This window comes from Blennius ocellaris (assembly GCF_963422515.1).
Source record: "Blennius ocellaris genome assembly, chromosome: 20".
NCBI classification, from domain to species: Eukaryota; Metazoa; Chordata; class Actinopteri; order Blenniiformes; family Blenniidae; genus Blennius; species Blennius ocellaris.
The window spans coordinates 23,680,243-23,701,440 of NC_137669.1; the positions used below are offsets into that span (position 1 = coordinate 23,680,243).

General features: G+C 50.0%; 1 protein-coding gene across 8 annotated transcripts; it reads right to left on the reverse strand.

Moving 5' to 3' along the window:
- Positions 1-567: 567 nt before the first annotated feature.
- atat1 (alpha tubulin acetyltransferase 1) lies at positions 568-13,438 on the reverse strand (the record flags this gene model as incomplete). 8 transcript variants are annotated; one of them, XR_013937059.1, is made up of 13 exons in its annotated part: positions 13,231-13,438; positions 10,083-10,143; positions 9,299-9,390; positions 9,167-9,224; positions 8,948-9,061; positions 8,052-8,153; positions 7,530-7,575; positions 5,620-5,694; positions 4,220-4,433; positions 2,060-2,136; positions 1,367-1,537; positions 1,223-1,274; positions 1,062-1,128 (listed from the first exon to the last, which is right to left on the reverse strand). XR_013937059.1 is itself a non-coding variant. In XM_080515805.1 (12 exons), exons 1-12 carry the CDS (start codon positions 13,320-13,322, stop codon positions 780-782), a joined length of 1,332 nt encoding a protein of 443 aa, XP_080371931.1. In that variant the 5' UTR covers positions 13,323-13,438. The 8 variants fall into 8 exon arrangements, 5 of the variants coding, with proteins under 5 accessions (XP_080371929.1, XP_080371930.1, XP_080371931.1 ...); XM_080515805.1 differs by lacking the exon at positions 1,367-1,537 and having other exon boundaries at positions 655-1,128; XR_013937057.1 differs by having other exon boundaries at positions 1,031-1,128; positions 1,223-1,390.
- Positions 13,439-21,198: the final 7,760 nt, after the last annotated feature.

A 21,198-nucleotide genomic window follows, 5' to 3' on the forward strand; every position in this document is an offset into this window, starting at 1 on the left:
GACCCTCACCTGCCAGAAAGAATCTGAAGAGACGGACTGAAAGACACTTTTCAAACTGGTTCAGTTCAGGTTTATTTGTGTCCCCGGGGGACGACTGCTGTCAAAGTATAAAAACATAAAGAACATAGAACATGACAGAACAAAAAATGTTCCAGGGGATCAAACAATGAACTGAAACATCAGTGACTCGACAGAATCCTAAAATAAAATAAAGGTTCAGTTCAGCCCATCAGTGCATCTTGAGAATCAATTAATTAATCATCAATTAATTAATCATCAATTAATTAATCATCGATTAATTAATCAAACGTGGTTCGACTCCTTCAACTAACGATCTTCGTCTTTCTGGACGTTGAAGACAAGCAGCTTCGTCCACGACAGAACTGTGGGAACGTTCATGGTTCTGAAGGAGACAACGGCCAATATGGAGTCCTCTGCTAGTGCAATTAGTCCGTTGCCATGGCGACTGCGGCTAAACTGTAGAGACACCCGGTGGACGAGGACGTGTCCCTCGTCCTGCACTGAGGACGAGCCTGGAAACTCACAACGCCTTTTCTCTTTATACACTTAACCTAACCCCCCCAGTGAGGGGAACATCTGGACCCCCCCCCCCCGGCAAGGTGAACATCTGGAACCCCCCCGGCAAGGTGAACATCTGGAACCCCCCCAGTGAGGTGAACATCTGGACCCCCCCCCGGCAAGGTGAACATCTGGAACCCCCCCGGTGAGGGGAACATCTGGACCCCCCCAGTGAGGGGAACATCTGGTGTCCCAGCAGTTCACCAGGGCCGGGTGCTCCGGTGCTCCTGCCTCAGCCACCGGGCGCCGGTCCAACGCCCCGCCACCGTCCAGGAGCAGCTGCTGTGGAGGACCTCCTGCTGGGAGGAGGCGTGGCTGTGGAGGACCTCCTGCTGGGAGGAGGCGTGGCTGTGGGGGACCTCCTGCTGGGAGGAGGCGTGGCTGTGGAGGACCTCCTGCTGGGAGGAGGCGTGGCTGTGGGGGACCTCCTGCTGGGAGGAGGCGTGGCTGTGGGGGACCTCCTGCTGGGAGGAGGCGTGGCTGTGGGGGACCTCCTGCTGGGAGGAGGCGTGGCTGTGGAGGACCTCCTTCTGGGAGGCTCCCGGGGGCCTGAGAAGAAGGGCTGCAGTGAGAAATGACTGGACGGTAACGCTGTTCACACGGAGGAGGAAGAGGAGGAAGAGGAGGGTGAACTGTGTCCAACCTGGTGAGACGGTGTCCTGCTCCATGAGACTCCGTCCTCCCTGCTCTCAGACCTGAGGAGGCACAAGGACAGTTTGACTCTGCACCCAGAGGTTCCAGCTGTTCAGGTCAGGAGGCGCCGGCGTCCAAAACAAGCGCTCCTCACCCCGCGGCTGCAGGCGTCAAGACACTGAGGAGGAAAATGTGTGAAACGCCGTTTTCCTTCTCTCTCTTCTAACAGAACCTCCACCGAGCCTGGTTCTGCAGGTTCTTCCTGTTACGACTGTCACTGTGGTTTGTTTCCCTGCAGGATCCTGACAGGACAGGTTGTTTGACGCTGTAGAAAGAAAAGTGACCTGGAATTGATTTAATTGATTTAATTGATTTAATTGTCTCGACGAACTGACCACTTTCAAAAAGACCAAATCACTTTTTCCCCTCCCCTCCCCTCCCCTCTCCCCTCCCCTCCCCTCCCCTCCCCTCCCCTCCCCTCCCCTCCCCTCCCCTCTCCCCTCCCCTCCCCTCCCCTCCCCTCCCCTCCCCTCCCCTCCCCTCCCCTCCCCTCTCCTCTCCTCTCCTCTCCTCTCCCCTCCCCTCCCCTCCCCTCCCCTCCCCTCCCCTCCCCTCCCCTCCCCTCCCCTCCCCTCCCCTCCCCTCCCCTCTCCTCTCCTCTCCTCTCCTCTCCTCTCCTCTCCAGCCACACATTTTCTCTGCTGCTCATCCAGGTCAAGGTGTCGCGGCGCTGCAGCCAATCCCAGCCTGCTGTGGGCGGGGCTTACTGAGGCAGGTAGACAGTTCAGCCTGTCACAGGACAAGGCTAGAGTGAAGTGGTGAGGTCAGAGGTCAGAGGTGAGCTCACCTGGAAGCCGTGTCTCCAGCGGCGTGGCGTCCAGGTGGCGACTGTACAGGCGGCCTCTGGCAGCGAGGCCCTGGGCGCTGTGGAGGGAAAGCACCAGCAGGGGGCGACACAGGGCAACATGAGGGGTGGCGGAGAACAAAGGAGAACAAAGGAGAACAAAGGAGAACCAATGAAGACGAGAAATGTACAACTCAAAATGCAACCAACTGAAAAGGAAATTAAACAAACATGTCAAATTAAATGTAAAATGGTGAAAGTGGAAGCTACTGAGTTCTGGTCCTGCCTCGTCCCCCGGGACGTCTCCGGGACGTCTCCGGGACGTCTCCGGGACGTCTCCGGGACGTCTCCGGGACTCTGGACCTGAGACTAATGGACAGACTAATGGACAGGATGAGTGGACACATTCAGAGGGACGTGGTCTGAGAACCAGTGTTTCTCAGCCTGGAGCGATGCATCATGGGAAATATCCGAACCAGGATTATTCTGGGTGATATTGGTTTCATCTTTATTTACTGAATTATGTCTTTGAACTTGGAGCTGCACTTATTGAACCTGTTAGATATTAAACTACGTTACAAGATAAAGTGTTGTCCTGCACTCTCCTTTGGAAACAAGAAATAAATAAACCACAATAAGAGATAAATATACTTGTTGTTCCAGAATAAAAGGTAGGAGGTGTGGCGCTGATGGACGGGAGGCGGAGCTTCACACTTTGTCCTCTTTTCTCTCTCTCTTTCCCTGGTCTCTCCGTCGGAGCTTCACACACGCTGGAACAACAAAACTACTTCCTCTCGACAAAATAAAGTTCCCCACCGCCCCACAGCCACTGATCACCACGGTGGGGAACTTTATTTTGTAGAGAGGCGGGTTTTCCGCTCGGTACTCTTCTGGTGTAACGGTGCAACGTAGGGAGAAAGTCTGGTTCCTCGTCGTTTCTCCTCCTGCAGACGTCTGAGCTCGTCTGGAGCCGGTTTAGGGTTTCAGCCTGTTTCTAGATGTCCAGACCCTACCCTACCCCAACCCAACCCTACCTTACCCCAACTCAACCCTAACCCAGCCCAACCCTACCTTACCCCAACCCAACTCAACCCTACCCTAACCCAACCCAACCCAACCCAACCACAACCAATCCTAACCCAACCTTACCCCAACCAACCCTAACCCAACCTTACCCCTACCCTAACCCAACCCCAACCAACCCTAATCTACCCAACCCTACCCTACCCTACCCAACCTAACCCAACCTCTGTCTGCCGCCTCCAGCTGACGTTGGGACTCCTCTGAGCGACTTGACGTGTGAATGTTTGTACGACAAAAGTCCGTCTCACGGTGCAGTTTGGTGACAGAGTTTAATGGGTTGTTAAAAAAAGGCCGTCATGTTCTCCTGTCCAACATCCAGAACCACCGAACCTCCTTCCAATCAAACCTTCAGCCTCTGTAGCGGCTGGTCAGTGGAAGTCCAGCTCAGATCTATTGAGGGAACTGAGGACCGTGTGGACGGTGACATGAACAACCAAATGAGACGAGGACAAATGAGTGGACACACAGAAGCAGAAGGACAGGAGGAGGAAGACAGTTTAGAGACGGACAGACATTAGTAACTGATCAGAGAAAACATGCATCATGGAGGCGCTGCTCTTCCTCCTGCCTCACATTGACCTTCATTGTTCAGTCCTCGTCTCCAGGTTTCACTTAAAGCTAGGCGGCGCTGCGACTGACACTGTACTACGGCCAATGGATGTGAGGAGTGCGACCATACATCTGAAGTGTGAGGCTGAGTGGAACGTTTACAGGCTGTGAAGCTCGAGTCCAAGAGACTTCCTAAAAACATCAACTTCCTGTTTGGCTTAGCGCGTTGGTGTCACGACATCCGTGTGTCCCGACGCGTCTCGACTCAGTAAAGATGAAAGCTTTGATCTTCCAAAGCGAAAATATTCACACAAAATTCGAAATATCTCAAAAAGTCCACCAGATTTCAAAGAGTTAGAAGAGAAGCCGCCATGTCGGGAGGAAGACGCACGTTTTGGTCTTTGAACGGTGAGAATCGGATTCAGGACTGCAGGAGGAGACGCGAGTTGATAATAGAATAATAATAATAATAAAGATTTGAATGTTAAGGGTGTGACCAGAGGTGCACGACTGGAGCACATGGTCCCTCACCTGGTGCGTCTTGCTCGGCAGCGCTCCACCAGAGACGACGGTGGGCTCTGGTCCCGGCTGCTCCCACCGGAGGAAGTCGGGGGGGCCCGGGGCGGCCCCCTGCTGGGGGAGGAGCCCACGCTCACAGACTGGGAGTACTGGGAGAATGCCGACCGCTGGGGGGAACGGGGGGGGGCGAACGGCCACGGAAGAGCTTTCTGCTCCCGACAAAACGCTGGAGTGGAGGAAAAAAATAAAATAAAAGACATGAAAGCAGCTCTTTGTGTTCAGAAGCTGCTTTGATGATTTCATCAGTGTGGTAAAGACGGCATTCAGAGGTTCTGTTGGCTGCTCGTGGTTCTTTAGGGAGAAACTCTCCTGGTTCCTGAACGGTCGTCCGTCTGGAGCCTCTTCAGCCACATCAAGATAAACTAAACTCGTTTTTAAAGTCCCAGTGAAATGAAGGTTCCACCTCCAGAACTCTCTGGTGTCTCTTCTAGAACATTTTCCTGCTAACTGGCTTAAGGTAAAATGCTAAAACACGACAATCTGAGAGAAAATAGCCACTAAACGGCGCTAATTCCTCTGCTGGGCGGAGCTTCTGACAATAACAGAGTGACATCACGAGTTGTGCACACGCCCAAGTTGTGTTTACATTATGGAGGATCAGAGTTTTGACCACGAAGAGGCTGAATTGAACCAGATGTCATCATCATGGTCATTTCAAACCCAGTGATTGATGAAGAAGACACAGAAGGTGGTTCTGCCATCGGTGACCCCGTCTGGAACATGTTTGAGGAAGCAGAAGACGCTTCGTCCTCCATTCGTCCTCGTCTCCTCGCCTCAGCAGCCGCCAGTTTTCGCCTTTGAGGCTCCTGACTTTTGGCAGAACGACCGGCTTCCTGGATCCAACACGTCCAAGAGCTAGAAGACTGAATCACTGAAGATGAGTCCACGTGTTACTGGATCGTCTACTAGCTGCGCAAGCTAGCGGCTCCCGCTAGCCGTGCTCCTTTCCTCCTCTCTGGTCTCTTCCAGGCTCAATCTTTCATCAAGGCTCATAAAACACCAACTATAACTTCAAAACACTGTAAAAACTTGGATATTTAAGAGGAAACAAGCCGATATAAACACAACAGATCGAGATCTGCACAACTCGTGATGTCACACATAGGCTCCGCCCACGAAGAAGAAGGATTCCCCCGATTTCGTCGGCTGGAGATTCAAAATTCAAATAACTTTGTTATGCGACAACAGTCGGAGAAACCTTACAAGTAGAACCCAACTATCGGTTTTTGCAGAGTAGTGTTTTACATTTCACCGGGACTTTAATATGAAACACTGGTGACAAACGGCCATCCCCCCCCCCCCCCCCCCCCCCTCCCCCGACACTGTTTAGGGCTGTGTGAGTAAGTGTTTACCTTCTCTCTCTATCAGAGAGTACGGCTTGATCTCTCCGTCCGGCTTTTTGGGGGAAACTTTTCTGGATGGGGCCGCTGTGTGGAAGAAGAAGAAGAAGAAGAATTGAGTCGGCCTGCGGTTTCCCCTGACGGGAGGAAACACCTGCCGACAGGTGAGATCTTCACCGTTCAGGGGAGCCAAACTAAACCTCACTAACCTCCCACATCCTCCCGAGTCCAAACAAGTTCTCACGATCCAGAACTCAAACTCATGTTTGAAAGAGGCTTTTAGACTGAAAGTGCTTCTGAGAAACATTGTGAGGCGTCTTACGAAGAAGTGAGGCTGAACTGATCGGAGGCTCAGTGTCAATATTGATCCGTTCTAAAAGAGTCTGAACGTCTCCCGACTGGTGTGACGCCGTGAAATCTTTTATAAGGTCAGAGGTCAAACCACAGGAAGCTGCGGTGACAGTACAGGGACTGGATTCTTACAATAATAAAAACACAGAAGATTGAAAAGTCAGAACTATTTCATGAAAGCGTTTTTCATCTCGACGGCAGAAGGAAGTCAAACCTCAGAAAACACGACAATCAGGACTTGATGGTTTTCCAGTGGGACCGTAAAGTTCCTCCACTCGCTGGTTTCCACTTCCGTCTTTAGTCTTTTGTGTTTTTGTGAATCCAGAGTGTCGAGTTAGAACTTTCACACACTGTTTGTCTCCAACTGAAGATTTTCCTTTCATACCCACTTCTGTTTACTTCTAGTTTAATTTCCTTGTATTTCATATTACTGTATATTTTGCTCCCCTTAGAACTTATTATACTTTATCATAGTTTGTGATTTTTACCTTATTTTTTAGTCCTATTTATTTTATGTACTTATTACTTTTTACTGTAAATCCTTTTGGCCCTTAGAGTTCTTGATAGTCATTGTATATCAGATTCCTCTATTCTTTACACATTTCTTGTTTCCTACTCAAGAGTCCTGAAGAGCAGAATGGAACAAGTACATTTCTCCTTTGTGATCAATAAAGGCTTTTCTTATCTTATCTTCTGTTTGAACCAGATCAAGGTTTTCACTAAATGGGAAACGTGTTATCTAGAACCCGTTTGTGCGCAACGTCGGGTAAGGCAGGTGAAGACGGCGCCACACTGCAGTGACCGTGACCCGTCAGTCTGGCTACAGGAAACAGTACGTGCAACATGTCAGGAGAAACAGCGCAGGACGTAGAGAGACATTCAAGTTCAGAGGAGAAACACAAAGCAGGAAGAAGGTACGGTGGCCTGGAAGCACGAAGCACTGCAACGTCTAGAAAACCATACAAAACTCCAGGAAACGCTACAGAATTGAGAAAACCTGCAGGGCGTCACCCCCAGCAACCGCGGGGCTCTTCCTCCTCCTCCCTCCCTCCTCCTCCTCCCCCCTCCTCCTCGTCCTGCAGTGAGTGTCTCACTGCAGGACGTCCAACCAGAGACGTCTCATCGTGTCTCTGAGGTTTGTATTGTTTCCTGAATCGTGTGGTGTTTTGCACTTCCAGGCCACCGTCAGAACGAAGGAGGAGGAAACGGTGGCAGACGCACACAGGAAGTGGACTATCTACGGGACAAGATGCCGGGTCTGTCTGAGAGGAGAAGAGAAGCGTCCTTACAAAAAGCCGTACGTCCTCTGATCCATCAGAGGAGAGCAGGGCGAGCCTGGGGGAGTCAGTGAAACAACAGAACTGGAGTTTGAGCAGCGTCCCGTCACACTCTTGCCTCCGACGAGGGTGAAAATGTCTCGACAGAACAAAGTCACGACGCTCAAGCACAAGAGTTCCTATCGGAGGTGCTAAACGTTCCACGGCTGACGGGGACGACGGGTCGGCAGTCTGGGACTAAACTAATCCGTCCTCCGGGAAAGACAGTCGACTGAACCAAGGAGACGAACTCACCTGGTCTGGTGACGAAGAATCCCTCAAACACCACGAAGTTGTTGACCTGCAGAGACACGGACCAGAGGAACGGAAGGTTCAAGAAGCTTCAGGAGGAAAACCGTGTTGGAACATCGTGAAAGGACATACGACGGTTTGCACACTGACCAGGATAGATAGATAGATAGAGATATACATCGTAAACCACATCAATCCACTCATTTATACTGGGTTCGTCTCTTCAGCCATTTCCTGCCATCCCTGAGGGACACTGTCCTCCAGACAGAGAAGTCGTACCTGAGGGACACTGTCCTCCAGACAGAAGCAGGACCTGAGGGACACTGTCCTCCAGACAGAGAAGTCGTACCTGAGGGACACTGTCCTCCAGACAGAAGCAGTACCTGAGGGACACTGTCCTCCAGACAGAGAAGTCGTACCTGAGGGACACTGTCCTCCAGACAGAAGCAGGACCTGAGGGACACTGTCCTCCAGACAGAGAAGTCGTACCTGAGGGACACTGTCCTCCAGACAGAGAAGCCGTACCTGAGGGACACTGTCCTCCAGACAGAAGTGCTTGGCCAGGAAGGACAGGAACTTGGGTGAAGGCCGGTCGTAGGCCATCTGGACGGGCGTCAGGTTCTTGTGCTGCAGGACAGGAAGTTCAACAGTTAGAACCTCCAGGAGGGACGGAACCTTCACATGAGAACCGGGACGGTACAGACCCCCGGAGGTCCTGGGAACCCACATCAGAACCAGACCCACGGTTCTATTGGGTCTTTATGTGGTGATGAATGTTAAATGTTGAATTATTATGGAAGTAAAACTGTCATCAGATTCTGAATTCCAATTTCTAGCTGAATTTTTTTCGCAGCTGAATTTTTACACACTGAATATTTTTAGATGCTGATTAAAAAAAAATCGGAACCAAAAAAAAAGATACATACTTGAAATTTGACAGCTTTTAAAATTCAAAGTCTGATTTCCATGGTAACAAAAATTCTGTTAGAAATTGGAATTCAGAATCTGATGACACAGATAGCACAGTAAACTTCTAGTTTAACTTCCACAGTTTAACTTCTAGTTTAACTTCCACAGTTTAACTTCTAGTTTAACTTCCACAGTTTAACTTCCAGTTTAACTTCTAGTTTAACTTCCACAGTTTAACTTCCACAGTTTAACTTCCACAGTTTAACTTCCACAGTTTAACTTCTAGTTTAACTTCCACAGTTTAACTTCCAGTTTAACTTCTAGTTTAACTTCCACAGTTTAACTTCCACAGTTTAACTTCCACAGTTTAACTTCCACAGTTTAACTTCCACAGTTTAACTTCCACAGTTTAACTTCCACAGTTTAACTTCTAGTTTAACTTCCACAGTTGAACTTCCAGTTTAACTTCCACAGTTGAACTTCCACAGTTTTACCGCAGTGAGAAACTTCACCTGCAGCATGAAGTCAAACATCTCCAGCCCGTAGCCGTGGCGCTGCCGGTCCTCCGCCACGTAGAAGTCCAGGACGCAGAGCGGCTCCGCCTCCACGTGGACGCCGTGGCGGTCCTGAGGAGGGACAGCAGCACACCTGAGCAGGTCCAGCAGGTCCAGCAGGTCCAGCAGGTCCAGCAGGTCCAGGAGCTTCAGGACAGGAAGGAAGCGGCGACTCACCAGCAGGAACAGCTTCTTGTAGCCCACCTTCAGGAAGCCCACCACCAGGCCCCGCCCCCTGTGAGCAGACACATCCACAGTGAGCAGGACAGGGACACCGGGTGTCCTCAGGTGAGTCCAGGTGAGACGTACCCGCCGCCCTCCGCGTCCTTCAGCAGGTACACCTGGTGTCTCTGGGCCTGCAGCCTGGAGGAGCTCGTGATGGGGGCCGAGAGCTGCTGGGCCTGGGGGGGGGGAGAACCGGGTCAGACCGGGACCTGCTCTGGTCCTGGTACCTGGTACTGATTCTCAGATCAATACCAGGACGTATCGATCACTTCACCTCCAGAATCACTAGTGCACAGCGCCCCCTGCAGGCAGCAGTGAGACTGACAGTACGACTCCCTGGACCTTACCGTCTCTTTAAAAACTAAACTGTGGAAATAAAAGAAGAAACTACAAAGTAAGAGCTTTAGTGGAGATGTATTGAAGAGCTGATGGTCACATGACTTGAAATGAGAAGAGCTGATGAGGTCACATGACTTGAAATGAGAAGAGCTGATGAGGTCACATGACTTGAAATGAGAAGAGCTGATGAGGTCACATGACTTGAAATGAGAAGAGCTGATGGTCACATGACTTGAAATGAGAAGAACTGATGGTCACATGACTTGAAATGAGAAGAACTGATGGTCACATGACTTGAAATGAGAAGAGCTGAGAGGATCAGCTGAAAACAGGAGTTTCTCCACCCTGATGTGGAAAAACACCTCCTGACCTCCTGACCTCGTTCTCCTGGAACAACTGACTTGTTTAGTGACGTCGTCCTGTGGGTGGAGTCTGTCCTGTGGGTGGAGCCTGTCCTGTGGGTGGAGCCTATGCTGGTCTGGTTCTGGACCAGGAGCCAGTCCGCCCCACCTGCCTCACACCGACTCACCTTTGCCGAGGCCTTCCCGAGCTCGTCCACCACCGTGGCAATGTGGGCCTGCAGGTCCGGCCTGCAGGGGGAGACACCGGGTCACTGAGGGACAGGAAGTCACACCTGGACAGGTCCCTGACAGACAGGAAGTCACACCTGCACAGGTGAGCCTCACTCTGAACACCTGAGGGACCTGCAAGGTGCTGAGGTGTCCTGTGAGCCACTGCTCACCTGCACAGGTGAACCCGACTTCACTGAGTCGTCTGGATCACATCAATTCCATTTTATTGGATTTATTCCAGAACAAATTCAACATTTCAAAACACTACAAAGAAAAACGATCTCAGATCTGAACAGACCAACTGTGGAGCAAAGAGCCTTTAACTGTGGTGTAAAACGACTTCACTGGGGTGTAAAACGACTTCACTGGGGTGTAAAACTACTTCACTGGTGTAAAACGACTCCACTGGGGTGTAAAACGACTCCACTGGGGTGTAAAACGACTCCACTGGGGTGTAAAACGACTTCACTGGGGTGCAAAAGGACGTCACTGTGGTGGAAAACGACGTCACTGTGGTGGAAAACGACTTCACTGGTGTAAAACGACTTCACTGGTGTAAAACGACGTCACTGAGTTGTAAAACGACTTCACTGGGGTGTAAAACGACTTCACTGAGATGTAAAATGACTTCACTGGGGTGTAAAACGACGTCACTGGGGTGTAAAACGACTTCACTGGGGTGTAAAACGACGTCACTGAGTTGTAAAACGACTTCACTGGGGTGTAAAACGACGTCACTGAGGTGTAAAATGACTTCACTGGTGTAAAACGACGTCACTGAGTTGTAAAACGACTTCACTGGGGTGTAAAACGACTTCACTGGGGTGTAAAACGACTTCACTGGGGTGTAAAACGACTTCACTGGGGTGTAAAACGACTTCACTGGGGTGTAAAACGACTTCACTGGTGTAAAACGACTTCACTGGGGTGTAAAACGACGTCACTGAGGTGTAAAATGACTTCACTGGTGTAAAACGACGTCACTGAGTTGTAAAACGACGTCACTGGGGTGTAAAACGACGTCACTGAGGTGTAAAACGACTTCACTGGTGTAAAACGACGTCACTGGGGTGTAAAACGACTTCACTGGGGTGTAAAACGACTTCACTGGGGTGTAAAACGACTTCACTGGGGTGTAAAACGACTTCACTGTGGTGTAAAACGACTTCACTGTGGTGTAAAACGACTTCACTGGGGTGTAAAATGACATCACTGAGGTGTAAAATGACTTCACTGGGGTGTAAAACGACTTCACTGGGGTGTAAAATGACTTCACTGGTGTAAAACGACTTCACTGGTGTAAAACGACGTCACTGTGGTGTAAAACGACTTCACTGGGGTGTAAAACGACGTCACTGAGGTGTAAAATGACTTCACTGGGGTGTAAAACGACTTCACTGGGGTGTAAAATGACTTCACTGGTGTAAAACGACGTCACTGTGGTGTAAAACGACTTCACTGTGGTGTAAAACGACTTCACTGGGGTGTAAAACGACTTCACTGGGGTGTAAAACGACTTCACTGTGGTGTAAAACGACGTCACTGAGGTGTAAAACGACTTCACTGAGGTGTAAAACGACTTCACTGAGGTGTAAAACGACGTCACTGAGGTGTAAAACGACTTCACTGTGGTGTAAAACGACTTCACTGGTGTAAAACGACTTCACTGGTGTAAAACGACGTCACTGTGGTGTAAAACGACGTCACTGAGGTGTAAAACGACGTCACTGAGGTGTAAAACGACGTCACTGAGGTGTAAAACGACGTCACTGAGGTGTAAAACGACGTCACTGTGGTGTAAAACAACTTCACTGGGGTGTAAAACGACGTCACTGAGGTGTAAAACGACGTCACTGTGGTGTAAAACGACTTCACTGGGGTGTAAAACGACTTCACTGGGGTGTAAAATGACGTCACTGAGGTGTAAAACGACGTCACTGTGGTGTAAAACGACTTCACTGGGGTGTAAAACGACGTCACTGAGGTGTAAAACGACTTCACTGGTGTAAAACGACGTCACTGTGGTGTAAAACGACTTCACTGTGGTGTAAAACGACGTCACTGAGGTGTAAAACGACTTCACTGTGGTGTAAAACGACTTCACTGAGGTGTAAAACGACGTCACTGAGGTGTAAAACGACGTCACTGTGGTGTAAAACGACTTCACTGGGGTGTAAAACGACGTCACTGAGGTGCAAAACGACGTCACTGAGGTGCAAAACGACTTCACTGAGGTGCAAAACGACTTCACTGGTGTAAAGCGACGTCACTGAGGTGTAAAACGACGTCACTGAGGTGTAAAACAACTTCACTGTGGTGTAAAACAACTTCACTGTGGTGTAAAACAACTTCACTGTGGTGTAAAACGACTTCACTGTGGTGTAAAACGACGTCACTGAGGTGTAAAACGACGTCACTGGTGTAAAACGACGTCACTGGTGTAAAACGACGTCACTGGGGTGTAAAACGACTTCACTGTGGTGTAAAACGACGTCACTGAGGTGTAAAACGACGTCACTGTGGTGTAAAACGACGTCACTGAGGTGTAAAACGACGTCACTGTGGTGTAAAACGACGTCACTGGGGTGTAAAACGACGTCACTGGGGTGTAAAACGACGTCACTGGGGTGTAAAACGACTTCACTGAGGTGTAAAACGACGTCACTGGTGTAAAACGACGTCACTGGTGTAAAACGACGTCACTGGGGTGTAAAACGACGTCACTGGGGTGTAAAACGACTTCACTGTGGTGTAGAATGACTTCACTGTGGTGTAGAATGACTGGGGTAAACACTGGGTAGTAAATTGGGCGGTAAAAACTGGGGGGGAAACACTGGGGGGGTGAATTGGAGGGGTGAATGGGGGGGTAAACACTGGGGGGGGAAATGGGGGGTAAACACTGGGGGGGGTGAATTGGAGGGGTAAACACTGGGGGGGGGAAATGGGGGGTAAACACTGGGGGGGTGAATTGGAGGGGTAAATGGGGGGGTTAACACTGGGGGGGGTGAATTGGAGGGGTGAATGGGGGGGGGGGGGACCACTGGGGGGGGGTACATTGTGTATAAACAACAGCAGTCCGTCTCCACACAAAGCAGCTCTTCTTACCGTCCAGCTGATCTGCGGCCCGCGACCAGACTGTGGTCCAGAACCGAGACCCGGTCCGGGAACAACATTTGAACATCGAAGGGGAAGTCCATGACGAGCCCAGACCCAGACCCGGACCCTCACACTGAACCGGAACCAGAACCAGAACCAGACCCAGACCCGGACCCGGCTGCTAGCTGCTAGCTGACTGAGCTCAGCCGGCTTCTTCTTCTTCTTCTTCTGCTGCTGCTGTTGCTGCTGCTGCTTCTTCTTCTCTTCCTCCCAATGTCGCCAGTCTGCTGCGCTGTCGTACTGCTGCCCTCTACAGGTGGTCATTGGCATTGCTTCTCTCAACCGTTCATTTCCAGCGCGGACAGGTCGTCCAACGGTTCCTCCTTTAATCCAGTTCTCCTTTAATCCAGTTCTCCTTTAATCCAGTTCTCCTTTAATCCAGTTCTCCAGGTGAAGCAGTGTGAACAGCTTGAAGACAGTTGGAGCGCTAAACGCCACTTCTCCACCCTCCGGCTCCACCTGGATAAATCTGACAACATGTTCTCCATCCTTGTTGTAAATGTTTCTTGACGTCACAGAGATTTCAGCCTGATTCTTTCCACGTGACTAAAGTGTCCACACGGTGGCGCCACAGGAAAACGTACATTCACAAAACGACTTCATGTGATTTCGTCACAATGAGCTCAAGTTTAGAACGCGGTGGAGGACCGGGGCCGGATGTTCTGTAGTGTCCTGCAGGTCAACATGTCCATACATGAATGGCAGAGTCACACTGAACTCCTGGGCAGGACAAATCAAACAATAAGAAGATTATTAATACAACCTTTTTAACTTGTTTATCCAATCAGAACAAATCAAACAACTTCAAATGACCAATAGCAGAGAGGCTGTCATGCATGTGTGTCTACAGAGTCATAGAATGAGCTGTTATTATATATATTTGAGTCTTCGTCTTCACTGGGACTGAAAACCAGTTAGAATGAGCAGAGAAACAAGATTTTTACTGATATCAGTAAAACTGATGTGACACTTTGCAGATGAAACCAGAGTTTGACAGAGGAAACCCACGTTTCCCACATGTAGGCTGCAAACGCTGGTTTGTTAAGTAGGTCGTTGTTCGTCATGTCTTCTACCGTTAAAGTCTACCTGCGTCTTACTGCTTCACCTGATGAGCATCTGTTTGGTCAGTGACTCCATCATTTCATCATTTCCACCTTTATCTGGGATTAATATCCTATTCTATTGTATTGTATTCTTTCTATCCTATTCTATTCTATTCTGTCCTGTCGTATTCTATTCTATTCTATTCTATTCTATTCTATCCTATTCTATCCTATCCTATTCTATCCTATCCTATCCTATTCTATCCTATTCTATCCTATCCTATTCTATCCTATTCTATTCTATTCTATTCTGTTCTATTCATTGTCGATTAAATTTAATGTGGATATAAAATAATTTCCACTTTGAAAAATAGGATTGATTTAGGATAGAATGAAATATTCACCAATTGAACTTCAATTCAATTGAACTTTATTCGTACAGCAGCAGATAAAACAGTCATTCCAGGTGCTTCTACCAGAGAAGAACAACCGATGTGTGTTTAAGAGACAAAGAGAAGGAGGAGGAACATTAAATTGTTCCCTCGCCGCTCCGTTCTGCTCTGAAGAGGCTGGATTGCCTCATAATCATAGTGAAAATCATAGTGAAATCAAAGCCCCGGCGCCGTGACGTTGTGATTCCGGGGTCAAACCGCCGTGACCTTCCTCCTTCATCACGGTGGAAAATGAAAACGCATCGGCGTTGCGACACGAATAAACATCTTGCGTACGCAGCCGGCGTGTGGTTCCGTCCTGCAGGAGCCGGAAACCACCGGTTTCACTAAAGTCTGCCTACCTGGTTTCAGTGTGGGGGGGGGGGGGGGGGGGGTGCCCCGCCACACTGCAGCCCGCTGCAGCCCTCCTGCCTCGCCTCGTTGCACCGCTTCATTGCATAATTCTGGTGTTTCCTGTTTTCCCTCAATCGTCACTTTCAGCTGGAGCGCCGCTGCTCCTGTCATGTGACGGGGGGAGGGGGGGGGGGGGTTCTCCACTGCTGTTCAGGTCCTCATAAGAACAAAAATAGACCAACAGGCAGATATTTCCCCTCTTTCTTATGCTCTGAGGCCTGAAATCATCAAGTCTGACCCAACAATGTGTTTGTAAAGTAAAATAAATACAGTAAAGAAAATCCCGAGTCGGTACTTTTAACAGAAGCAGAAGAAGAACAGAAGAAGAACAGAAGAAGAACAGAAGAAGAACACAAGAAGGTGTTTGTAACGTCTGAGGTGATTCGGAGTTTGAGTCAGAGCCGTGGAAATAAACCTGTGAAATCTCACCGGAGGTCAGAGAGATGATAAGAAGATAATAATGGTGAATCATCAGCATAAAGGCACTGAGGTGAAGTAGGGAGGGAGCAAGGAGCTGAGGTGAAGTAGGGAGGAAGCAAGGGGCTGAGGTGAAGTAGGGAGGGAGCAAGGAGCTGAGGTGAAGTAGGGAGGGAGCAAGGAGCTGAGGTGAAGTAGGGAGGAAGCAAGGCACTGAGGTGAAGTAGGGAGGAAGCAAGGCACTGAGGTGAAGTAGGGAGGAAGCAAGGCACTGAGGCGACCAATCTGTCAAACACAATATTAAAGTTTACAGTAAAACTTTCTCACCTTGGAAAGTAAAACTCCTTTCAGATCCACCAGTAATACTTGACTTTATTAATACTGTGATCCAGCAGCTGGACGGGGACAAGGACAAGGACAAGGACAGGGACAAGGACATGGACAGGGACAGGGATAATGACAAGGACAGGGACATGGACAGGGACAGGGACAGGGACAGGGACAGGGACATGGACAGGGACAAGGACATGGACAGGGACAGGGATAATGACAAGGACAGGGACAAGGACATGGACAGGGACAGGGATAATGACAAGGACAGGGACATGGACAAGGACAGGGACAAGGACAGGGACAGGGACATGGACAGGGACAAGGACAGGGACATTGACAGGGACAGGGACAAGGACAATGTCGGGGACAAGGACAAGGACAGAGACCGAGACAGAGACCGAGACAGAGGCAGGGACATGGGCAGGGATAAGGACAAGGACAGGGACAAGACAGGAGGTGTTTGTGGACACGTCTGAGTCTCGGGCAGCAGGAAGGACAAGCTTCGTTAAAACGACGCTTCAAACGACAAGACGACGTTTTCTGGCTTCAGGAAGATCAAAGAAAAGGAGGCGACATGAGAAATGAGGTGTAGGAATCTCACCCCAGACCTCAGAGAGGGAGAGAAGCCTGACGGGAGGACCGGGGGCTTCCCCCTGACCCCCCCCCCCCCCCCCCCTCTGGTGCTTCCCCCTGACCCCCCCCCCCCCTCTGGGGCTTCCCCCCTCCCCCCCACCCACTTCTCACCTTCTCTTTCTCTTTGCTTTCGGCTTCTGTGGAAGGTTTGCTAATGTTTTCCTGAGTTTCTCCACTCACTGCCACCAGACGTGAGACTTCCTGCCACCGCCAAAATAAGAGTTTGCTGAGCTGAAGTGAAGTAATCCTGCACGATCTCTTCTATTGATGATGTCATCAGGACAACGTGTCTTAGAAAAGACCGTTGGTTTACGGTTCTCAAACTCGTCCTGATAAATGAAGTTGGGACTTTGTCTTCAACAGAAATTCCTCTAAAGTGTCTTTAAAGTGTCTCTGTCCATGAAGACACCAGTCCTGCAGGGACGCACTGCTTGACTCTCAGGCCATATTTGGTAACTTCCTCCTCCCCGGCGGGTCGGAGGCCCAGATGTTCCACATCCCCCGAGCAGGCGTGACTGAATGTTACTGGTCTGTCCAGCATCAGGGACACGTCCTCGTCCACTGTGTCCCCCTGCGTCTGTCCTCAGATCAACAAATCTGGTCACTTCAAAACAAAGTGCCTCTGAAAATGCAAATCCAAATCCAAGCTAGAAGCAGGAAAGACAAGAGACATCGGCCATATTGTGTCTGTCAGGTCATGTGACCTGAGGTCTGGCTGTCATGTGACCTGAGGTCTGGCTGTCATGTGACCTGAGGTCGTCCAACATCTGGATCCCACACAGGTCCAGTTCAAACCATAACACGTGGCTCGTCCAACATCTGGATCCCACACAGGTCCAGTTCAAACCATAACATGTGGCTCGTCCAACATCTGGATCCCACACAGGTCCAGTTCAAACCATAACATGTGGCTCGTCCAACATCTGGATCCCACACAGGTCCAGTTCAAACCATAACATGTGGCTCGTCCAACATCTGGATCCCACACAGGTCCAGTTCAAACCATAACATGTGGCTCGTCCAACATCTGGATCCGGTCCAGTTCAAACCGTGAACCAAACTGATCATTTTCACTTTCCTTTGATAAAGAGGAAGCTGCGTTTGTGGGACTGTTGCTAAAAAGAACGAGTGTTTTCTCCTGTGACTCTGGACTCGTGAAGAATTTTGAGTCTTGAGGTATTTTTAGAAACAGAAAAGGAAACGAAACTATAAATAGACAGAATGGAGTTTTATTCCAATCCTGATGCAGACGAGCAGCGAGGAGTGAGTGGGCGGTAACCTCCAGGGCGTTCTGGAGGAAACGCTCTTTATATCACCCTACTGGGTTTAACCACCTCCTACCAGGTCACCAGGTTAAACCACCTCCTACTAGGTCACCAGGTTAAACCACCTCCTACTAGGTCACCAGGTTAAACCACCTCCTACTAGGTCACCAGGTTTAGTCACCTCCTACTAGGTCACCAGGTTAAACCACCTCCTACCAGGTTAAACCACGTCCTACTAGGTCACCAGGTTTAACCACCTCCTACTAGGTCACCAGGTTTAGTCACCTCCTACTAGGTCACCAGGTTTAACCACCTCCTACCAGGTTACCAGGTGAAACCACCTCCTACCAGTTTACCAGGTTTAACCACCTCCTACCAGGTTACCAGGTGAAACCACCTCCTACCAGTTTACCAGGTTTAACCACCTCCTACCAGGTTACCAGGTTACCAGGTTAAACTACCTCCTACTTGAAAGTGAAAGTTGAGTCATTCTGACAAATGATAAAATCAAGTGGCAAAAGTAGTAAAACCTGTTCATTGACTTTGTTTATCTTTAGCTGTGTGTGTGTGTGTGTGTGTGTGTGTGTGTGTGTGTGTGTGTGTGTGTGTGTGTGTGTGTGTGTGTGTGGTTACCACCACATCCTAAACGGAGACAGTTGCCATGGCGACAGGCGGATGTTGTGTGTGACAGGTTTTCACACCTCCAGCAGAAAAGAGTCGGTAAGAGACACCGTCAGCAGGACGGGGGACGGGGACGTCTCAGGTCGCTGGAGACACGTCCTGCAGGTGTCCCCGTCTTGCTGGTGTCCCCGTCCTGCAGATGTCCCCATTCTCCTGGTGTCCCCGTCCTGCAGGCGTCCCCGTCCTGCAGATGTCCCCGTCCTGCTGGTGTCCCCGTCCTGCAGATGTCCCTAATCTGCTGGTGTCCACGTCCTGCAGGCGTCCCCGTCCTGCAGATGTCCCCATTCTGCTGGTGTCCCCGTCCTGCAGATGTCCCCGTCCTGCAGATGTCCCCATACTGCAGATGTCCCAGATGTCAGGTGTTCATGTCTCTTTTCTCTGCAACAGTCATAAGAGATATGAAGCATTTGTGATTTTTAATACAATGAAAGACCGTGCCCCCCCCCCCCCCCCCCCCCTCCTCACCCCCCCAATTAAATGACTAAAATTAGAGACACATCAACAGATGAAAGCAGGATTATTTTCCAGGGACGTTCTTTACTGGTCAATATGTGAATGGAAACAGTTTCCTCTGACGCTGGTGTGTGTGTGTGTGTGTGTGTGTGTGTGTGTGTGTGTGTGTGTGTGTGTGTGTGTGTGTGTGTGTGTGTGTGTGTGTGTGTGTGCATGAGTTCAACCTGCTGACAAGATGAACACTCCTGAGTCTTATCAGCAGTAATCTGATTACTCCCACCAGCACTCCCCTGCAGACAGACACTCACCATGACTCATGATACTCTAATGTTTCGGGATGTTTTCATCGACACCATGAGAAACGAGGTAGAATTGGTCTGTTTGGACGGTCCAGATGTTAGAAGAGCAGAAACCCTGACTTCTGGGGGGTCCAGCAGGACCGGGCTTGGTTCTGGACCCGGTCTGGACCCCGACCCAGGTCTTTGTAGGACTGGAACACGTTTTCCTGCTTTGATCCTGGATAAACATCAAAGTGAATGAATGAAACGCGACATGACGGCTTTGATTCGAGTGTCTTCACATCGAGTCGTCGTGTCCCTGAGGACGTGTCCCTGAGGACGGGTCCCTGAGTCACTGGTTCACAGTCCAGTACCAGGAAGTGTTCTGTACAAGGTACTGAGGAACTTCCATGTTTTGCTGCATGAGCTGAACTCTGAAGGACAAAAGGACCGTCTCAGTGTCCCCGAACGGTCACTGTGTCCTCGTCAACAATCCGTCCTCTTGGTTGATCAGTCTGTCCACAGCAGGTTGACGGAGACTCAGACCTCAGGAGTCGCTGTCCTGGTTTCAGTGGAGACCAATGGAGACCAGAGGAGACCAGAGGAGACCAGTGGACACCAGAGCAGACCAGTGGAGACCAGAGGAGACCAGTGGAGACCAGAGGAGACTAGAGGAGACCAGAGGACACTAGAGGAGACCAGTGGAGACTAGAGGAGACCAATGGAGACCAGTGGAGACTAGAGGAGACCAATGGAGACCAGAGGAGACCAGGGACGGACCTTGTCCAGCCTTCAGCTCGTACCATCGGTGACGGTCGGTTTGACCTCAGCACCAATGTCCTGCTTTCAGACTCTTGTGATGTACGTCCGTCCTCCAGTCTGTCTGTGGTCTCGTGTCCTCTGGGGGACGTCTCACCTGCCCAGGTGGATCTGGACCAGACTGAGACTCTGGACAAGGAGCCAGAAGGGTTTTGTCTTACAAACACATCAGATCTCATTCTGTGAACGACCCTTGTCTTCAAAGTGTCCCAGACCAGAAGCAGTTGTGTCCTCATGTCCTCATGTCGGACTGTTTGATGAAACTTTGTTTTTCGTGGGAAAAAACAAACAAACTGGTTTCAGTCTCTGGTTTCTGAGCTTCTTCTCAAGGGGAACCAGGATTTCCACCAGCGTTCATGTGAGCCAGTTTTATAAACAGTCTATTTTTACAGAAAGGGGAAGTGAAGCGGGGCCGTCCAGGGCCGTCCAGGGCCGTCCAGGGCCGTCCAGGGCCGTCCAGGGCCGCGACGCCTCGGACCGCCAGCCGTCCTGCAGCCTGACGGTGAACCAGTGAGTGTGTGTGTGGGCTGCTGCTCCACTTCCACAGAGACCGACCCACATGGAGGGGGACCGGAACCACAACGTAGACCAACATCCTGCGTCACAGGAGACTTATCTGGTTCACACCTCGTCACCTCGTCGTCTGTTAATATCGTCACGTCATCGACTGTGTGATTCTATGAACATTTATTTAATCTCAATCCTGTTTGATTTATGAAGCTAAAATAACACCGACACTGTTTAAATACTCAAAGAAGAAATATACGTTTTTAGAAGGCTGTTTGTCGTTTGTTGAGTTTTGGGGACGTGAGAGACTTTTATTTTGTGTCTTGGACTGTTTCCTACAGGAAATGTGTTCATTTCTTAACAGGAGGTGGAAAATGACGTCAGCGCTTTGTGCAGGTGGCGCTGTTGAGCTGGTTTACCACTCGCACGTGTATTTCCACCGAAATATGAAATGTTGGTCATCTATGTCGAGGTTCGTGACTTTCTGATCATGTTTAGGCAGTGAAATGAAGTTGTTTTGGTTCTGAGGAGAATTTTAGAGGGTTTGGAGCCGAGAAACGTCCCAATCGGGTCTTTGCATCACTTGGTGGTCAGTGTGAACCAGTGTGAACCAGTGTGAACCAGTGTGAACCAGTGTGAACCA